Genomic DNA, 7230 nt, shown 5'->3' with positions numbered 1-7230 from the left:
CACACACACACATACACACACACACACACACACACACACTCCCTCACACACATTTGCAGAGCTGGAGCTGCCGCAAAGCCCCGTCCTCCAGGGCTTTTTAAAACACCGTGTTTGCTTCACGCTCCTCCAACAATATCATCCAGCGGTAAATGCACTGAACCGACGGTCATCGTAGGAACAGCGCCGAGACCGGAGCAGCGTTTAGGGGGGGGAGAGAAAGAAAAACGACGGCATCGTCAAACTGTGAAAAAAAAAAGAAAAGAAAGGGGGGTAAAAAAAAAAAAAAATAGAAAGATAGTGGGTCAACGAGTTTAAGTTAATCTGCCTTAGTGTCGTTGCTCTGCGGGAAGCTAGTCAAAACAACGAGGCGCCTCCGGTGAGATGTGACCGTTATTCCGTTATTTTCAAATGTGGTCGGGACTGCAGCCGTCGCAGCTAGCTCGGTACGGCCGCGTTGATGCAGCAGCGCACGGGCTGTGTGTGTGTACACATCCACCGTCGGATCTGGGAGGAAGACAATAGGCGAGATATATCAGCCGGCCTGGACTCTCCTAAAGAAGACTACACTAAACGAGAGAGTCTGCATCCGCTTCGGCTTCACTAGGTAGGTTTGTGTCATCCATTTAAAGACGGTCTCCCCGTTGCCTTGACGACTCCGCCGAGCCTGCGGTAGTTTTTAACGGTCCGAGCAGGTTAATGCTAGCTAATCCGGGAGGTTACAATTTATTGAAGAATAAACGCGGCATATGGCTTCAATATACCGAGGACAGCCTCTGTTAAGTTGACCTACATGTGTTTGCACAGTAAAGAGTCGTGTGTGGTTTCATATAACGGCCATTTCGCACAGCAACAACACGTATCTTTTTTTTTTTTTTCTGTGTTTTTGCCGTATGGGCGTAAATTGGGTGATGCGAGGTAGCCTGTCAGCCATGCTACTGTCGTGCCATAATTCATGCATGAGTTTATTATTCAAACACAGCATGACCTCATATGTTTAATGTCGTTTTTAAAATTTTTATTATCGACTAATAATCCACCTATGATACGTTTAATGGCTTGTGATAAGGGTGGGAAATGAGCTGTTTTATGACATCACATATTACCCGCATATTATCGTGCATTGATGTTACATGGCGAAGGAAAACATCCCTAAAATGTAAAAAAAAAAATCATATTTATTCAAGTTATTAAGCCAGACTTCCAGTTTAGGAGAAATTTAAAGATAGGTGGAATTAAATAATGTGTCATATTGCAGTGTTTTGGTAACAACATGCACAGGTGTGTCATTGATAGGTAAATGCATGCAAAAGACAGACTAGGCTGGAGTGAAGAAGGGATAGCCCTGTAATAAAACTCATGGATATAATCTTGATAAATCAGTGCACAAGAGAGAATAATGTGTGATATATATTGGTATGTTGATATCGACGGGCATGTTTATCTCAGTCCTGTGACTATTTGTCATCCATAACTCATCAAACTGGCGTCTGTCATCTGTAATCTCTCCAGTTGGTAGAGGCAGGTTTTTTAAAATGACAGCGATACTAGCTGCTTTCGAGCTCTGCCTCTCATCTCTTGTGCACAAAGACATCCCTGTTCCCCCCCTCCGTTAACCCCACAATGGTCGTGAATTTCTCAACAGTGTCCGTGTGAGGAATCGGGGGGTTAGAAAAGTGACGTGACAGCCGGCAGGTAGCCGGATCAGGATGGCGGCCGTAGTGAACTACTCTCCACCATGGTGGGTGAATCTGCTCCACCGGTTGCCCCATTTCAACATGGAGTTCCAGGTTGTGAGCAGTGACTTCAGGCCAGAGGACCCTGAGTACCAGAAGGTAAGACAAGTATGGGGGAATAATTACCTCCCACTCAGAATTCATCATCCCCTGAATGCAGCATCACCTTAACATCCCACCTCCTGCCACCTGCCCACACTGTAATTTCACAGCAGAGTAGCCAAGTGGTGACAGAGGCTGTCCTGCAACCACATTGTGGATTCCCTCCCTGCATCGATCAATGCTGTGTGTATGAAAGAAAGAGAGAGAAGGAGATGTCCTTGAATCATCCCCTACCTGCTCCATCATTGTTACAGATAAATGTGGAGCAGAAACTATTAGTAAGGTCGATTAGTAAGGTAGTTCCCAACCTGTGGGTCAGGGCCTGTAGTGGCTGCAGTATAAATCTGAGGAGCTGCTACATTAATAGCAAGGCAGGAAAGAAAAAGACAAACACTTCTCCTACACGTCTTACCTCTTATAACACTGTATTATTATAAAATGAGTTTGAAAAGGGAACATCTGCAGCTCTTAGACATGCAATATGTGATGAGTAATAGTGAGTAATAGTGAGTAGACATTTCTACTTTCCTGGCTTTCCAGAGGTCATGAGACAAAAAGCGTGGGAACCAATGGTGAATAGACAGAAAATGATTGCCACCTATTTTGGTAATAGATTAAAAGCAATTTATAAAGCCACACTGGCAAACATTTTCTGGTTTCAGACTCTTAAATTTGATTCCTATCGGCTCTGGGCTATTGGTTGGATAAAACAAGCAATTTAAGGACACCTCTTGCACATTTTTCACTCTTTTCTGATATTTTATTGGATTAACGATAAATTGATGAATTGAAAATGTAATCAGGCAGAAAGAACAATCAGAATTTGTTAAAAGCATAAAACCAGCTGCAGTGTTTAAACACTGTCCGAGTCGGCAGCCCTGCCTTAGAGAGCAGCTCGATCTCAATGATGGGCTTTGGCCCAGTTTTGCTGCATTTCATTTGAATCCTGAAACAAGGTGACTTTCAGGTCTCTGCACCAGCCAACACAGCCTCACGAAGGAGGAAAAAAAAACCCCAAGACACAACGTTTAGAATCCCAAATTTCATGCGCTGCAGTCAAGCCTCAATGTAGTCTCAATGTAGTTTGCTGACATGTTGGGAGGAGAGGAGGGAGGGTGCGCAAGTTCAAGAGCCGAGCGTGGGAAGGCACCCACGGCCATGGACAGGGGAGGGAGATGGGAACTGGAGAGAAGCGGGGAGAGAGGAGGAGGAGGAGGAGGAGTGAGAAAGATAAAAAGAGACTGATTGGAGGCGAGAGGAGAGAGAGAGGGCTCGATGAGCCATGGGAGGTGCTGTTAAATTGCCAAATAGCCACTTCCTGTGAGCTATTCAATGTTTAACTAAGGCCCTTTGTGTGTGTGTGTGTGTGTCAATGTGTGTGACCACTGGAATTTTAAGGACCCCCTTTTTTAGACTAATTACATCCTGACATATTTTAGCAGACGGGACTGTTTCTATGTCACTGAGCATTCTGAGCTATGATCATATGTTTGTTTGTACATTATTTATATGTGCAGTACTTGCGCATATCATGCTGTATGCACACATATGTGGCATGCAGCATATTCCCGTTCTGTGTCAGCGCGTATTTAGCACTTAGTGTTGTTTGTCGAGGGGAGGTCACAGATCTCCCTTAGGGGTTGTGTGTGTTATTGTGTGTGTGAGTGAATATAGGGGTCCTATTCAGGGTGAAATCATTAATTCTGGCTAGACGGGGGGAGGGAGGGAGAGAGGGTGAGAAGAACAAGAAGAAGGAGGTTGAATTGGACTGAGTGAGGAGAGAGGGAGGGAAGGAGGGGGGAGAGAGAGAGAGGGAGAGAGAGTGGGAAGGGGAGGGCTGTAGTCTGTTGTGAAAGAATGCTCTCTTTCTTTCTTTCTGTCTTTCACTCTTTCACTGAAGCCCGTCTTTAGATTGGCTCAGTATATCTGTCTCAAAGGCTTTCATGCATCTACTCATCCAGCTGAGAAACGCACAAACACACACACACACATGCACACACACTCACGCACACACACAAACAAAGTCCTACACAAGTGTCCTTTAGTGCACTGAGTCCGTCAACACAGCACACACTCACACACACTCCCACACAATAGAGAGAGAGAGGTTCTTCTCTGTAGTGTTTTTCTTTCTGATGTGATTTGGCACAGGTTCATTTACATTCAGCTCTCGAGCTCTGAAACAGTTTGAAACTTTCCTTTCACACGACGTCTTCTCGTTCACTCCCTCCTCGTTCTTGTTCTCTCCTGTGCAGATGTTTGTCCTCTCAAACAAACTAAATAAAAATATGTTGCATTCATTCACAAGAGCTGTTGCTCTCCGATGACTTTGACTTTATTGGGGATGCTGACTCCGTGGCTTTCTGCAAGATCTTTTTTTTTTTCCTGAGGAGTTGAAATAGGAGCTCTTATCCTGAGGTTCTGCAAGCCTTGTGTGTGTGTGTGTGTGTGTGTGCGTTGGTCTGTTTGTATTATGGTAGAATCGCAGAGTCAGCTACCAGCCACAGTTTAACAGCTGCAGAACATTACAGAGGAATCATGTGACCTGTAATAACACACACATATATTCCCAGCTGTGGAAAGTAAGACCGTAATTGGTATTTTGAATAGTATGATACAGTTTGCACAGTGGAACACATCATCTCATCGCATTTTGAAAAAGGATCACAGTGACACAGATTTGCCATTCTTGAATATTTTTTTCATGTTTAATGATTAAAGCCCCAAGGCCTTCAAAGTGTTTTGGTTTACTGTTTGACAGTACAGTACAGGTGAGTATTAGCAGAATGAACTCTAGGTCAGTGGGCACCCCGGGAAAGATGTTGAGAGGATAGTAGGCAAGGCCACACTAGAGAGTAACACAGGCAGGGAGAGTGCAAGGACAGCTCACTGAGGTGGAAGTGATTGATCCTGTCAGCTCACACACACACATTCACAGGCATGCACGCACACACACGATAGACAGATTGAAAGTAGATCACTGTGCCTGGGTGTTTAACATTTATCCCCTCCTCCAGCCTCCAATAGCGTAGACGTACACACACACACACACACACACATGCACAGCCAAGCTCACCATGCTTATTAGTAGCTAATTGATCTGTGCTTAATCTGCTCTGATGGTTTGTCAGCCCAGCAGTTAATCTAGCAGCAGCAGAGACCTGGTCAGATTAAAAGTTTAATATTAGGCCAGACACAACTAGTCTTGTATCAGTTGTTGTTGCTTTATGGGATCACATTTTAATGTCAGTTAATGGTTAATATCATTTGTCAAGAAAAAAAATGGCATTCAGCTTCTAAAATGTGAGCATCCCCTGCTTGTCTTTGTTTTTGTCACAAGAACTTGAGTATTTCTGGAGTTTGGGGTGGTAAAAAACAAGTAATTTAAAGGGGAAGGGCTTGAGTTTTTTTAACTTGTGATGGGTATTTACTCAAGAACCGCGAGTAATTAAAAAGAAAACCTTTCAGTTACTTCAATAAAACTGTTTTTGTTGATCAGTCTCCATGTTTTCCTCATGAAATGGCAGAAAATAGAAAAATATAGGCCATTTTGAATTCTACAAAGTCCAAGTCCAATGTTATGTTGTTTGTTTTATCTGACCAGGAGCACAAAACTAAATGATAAGAAGTTTAATATCATATATGACCAAAAATGCTTGATAAATGACTGAAATTATGAATTGATTAACAGAATGGCTAGCAGAGTTAGCTGTAAATGCAAATAATACACTGTCTATCATATCACTTTCCTCGACATCTCTGTATCTGTATCATCCCATTGTCATTCTTCTAGGATGATTTATGATGGATGGATGTCATAAAAACATCCTTGGTTATATCGCGTGAGCTTTCATTCTCATTGTGCAAAGCTTAATGCATCTATATGGTTTAAGCCCTAACGTTAATTGTACGGCCACAAGAGATCAGACAATGCATTAATGGAGCACAGTATGTCTTTACTATAGCGCGTCTCTAGCACTAAGCCTGCAGATAATAACAAAGGATAATACTAGAGACCAGGCATCTACAGAGCTTATCTCCCCCTCCTCTCCCATCCTCCGCTCATCTTCTTTAACCTGTTGGAGAAAAGCAATCATCAGATTTCTTCTCACTCATCCCTGCTTTACCAACTGCTTCCCACGAGAGAGAAATAATGTGCAGTTTTTCTTCTGAATGTTGTGCGCCTTGTAGTTGTAATGGGGTAGAGCCACAGTCACTTTAGTGTGAATATAGTTAATGTTAATTGCAATGCCTCTAATTCACATCTCTTGGCTGCAGACTTACAGACCTCATTCAGTAGAAGTACACCGATGCCTCAGCAGGGACTAAGATTTGTGGTTTGGAAATGAGCCCTTTGCTCTCCATTTAGATGCCACATTACACCACTGCAGGTCACATCCTGAAATTGTTCACATCGTATCCTATCTGCTATAGTGTTCTAGTGACCTACTAGCTTGACCAGATTGGCTGCAGATTTGATACAGTGCCCTTTACTGTCCTGGTTATAAATCTGCCACAGCTGACACTTTATTTTGAAATGCTGACCTGTTAAGGCTGCGTCGTTTTTCAGTGTGAAAAGAGATTTATTCCTTCAAAGACAAGCTGTTCACTGGCGAGGATCAACAAAATATGTTTAAAAGATTTATTAACCAATCTAAAGATTGTGAGTGAAGCGTGAACTCTTGTACTTCTTCGGTCTGTTGCTGCGTTGTAGGGAAGCTTCAGTGGGGAATCCACCACAGCACCAGGGCACCAAGGACACCCTGAGAAAACTATAGAAAGTAGGAAGGAGAGGGAGAAATAGGAGAAAGAAATGAGGTGGGCGGGAGGGGTGTAGAATACGAGAGCCAAAGAGGACAAGAGGGTTAGGAGGGTATTTATAGGAATGTCGGAAGTGGCACGGTTGAGGTGCCGTCCTGCTCCTGAAACTCTGCTAAAAAGCTTCAAGTGAAAGCATATCAGCTGTCTCCAGTGTGTCCGGTTAGTCTGAACACTTAGTGGAATCAGATAGAGTTCAACAAAAGAGCACAAGGAGTTAGTGAATAGATAGTTAAAATAGTTAGAAGCAAAGTATGTTCAATTTCAAATGAAACATTTTAAGATATGAGGGGAATATCAGTGCAACTTCATTTATTTATTTGGACTCAAACATAACTTAACCATATCATGTAATATGTTACTTTAGTACACCATAGGAACAAATATGACTAGACCACTGCAGGAAATTGCAGATGATCATCAGTATCATTAGGACAATATTTTATGTGAGTTGGACCTTGAGATGGGGAATAGCAGTTGGAAGTGATGCAAAATTCATGGTGCTAGCTGCAATCCCTTCTTTGTAATTTCGCAGCTTAGTGTTGTGACCCCACAAAATAAAATAATAATGTTAACC

At 42.9% G+C, this 7230-nt stretch overlaps 1 protein-coding gene across 2 annotated transcripts in view; it reads left to right on the top strand.

The window, feature by feature from the left end:
- Nucleotides 1-7230, top strand: part of LOC104921159 (protein tweety homolog 3) — a 23910-nt gene continuing 16680 nt past the window's right edge. Inside the window, exons 1-2 of one of the 2 annotated variants that reach the window (XM_010733615.3) lie at nucleotides 1-604; nucleotides 1643-1832. In XM_010733615.3, coding sequence (XP_010731917.1) covers nucleotides 1707-1832 — 126 coding nt within the window. In that variant the 5' untranslated portion in view covers nucleotides 1-604; nucleotides 1643-1706. The remainder of the gene's footprint in view (nucleotides 605-1642; nucleotides 1833-7230) is intronic. The other variant, XM_027282957.1, reaches the window with a different exon arrangement.

Source organism: Larimichthys crocea, chromosome X (genome assembly GCF_000972845.2).
Source record: "Larimichthys crocea isolate SSNF chromosome X, L_crocea_2.0, whole genome shotgun sequence".
Taxonomy (NCBI): Eukaryota; Metazoa; Chordata; class Actinopteri; family Sciaenidae; genus Larimichthys; species Larimichthys crocea.
The sequence above is the reverse complement of the archived record's forward strand: the minus strand, read 5'-3'. Positions and strand labels throughout refer to the sequence as shown.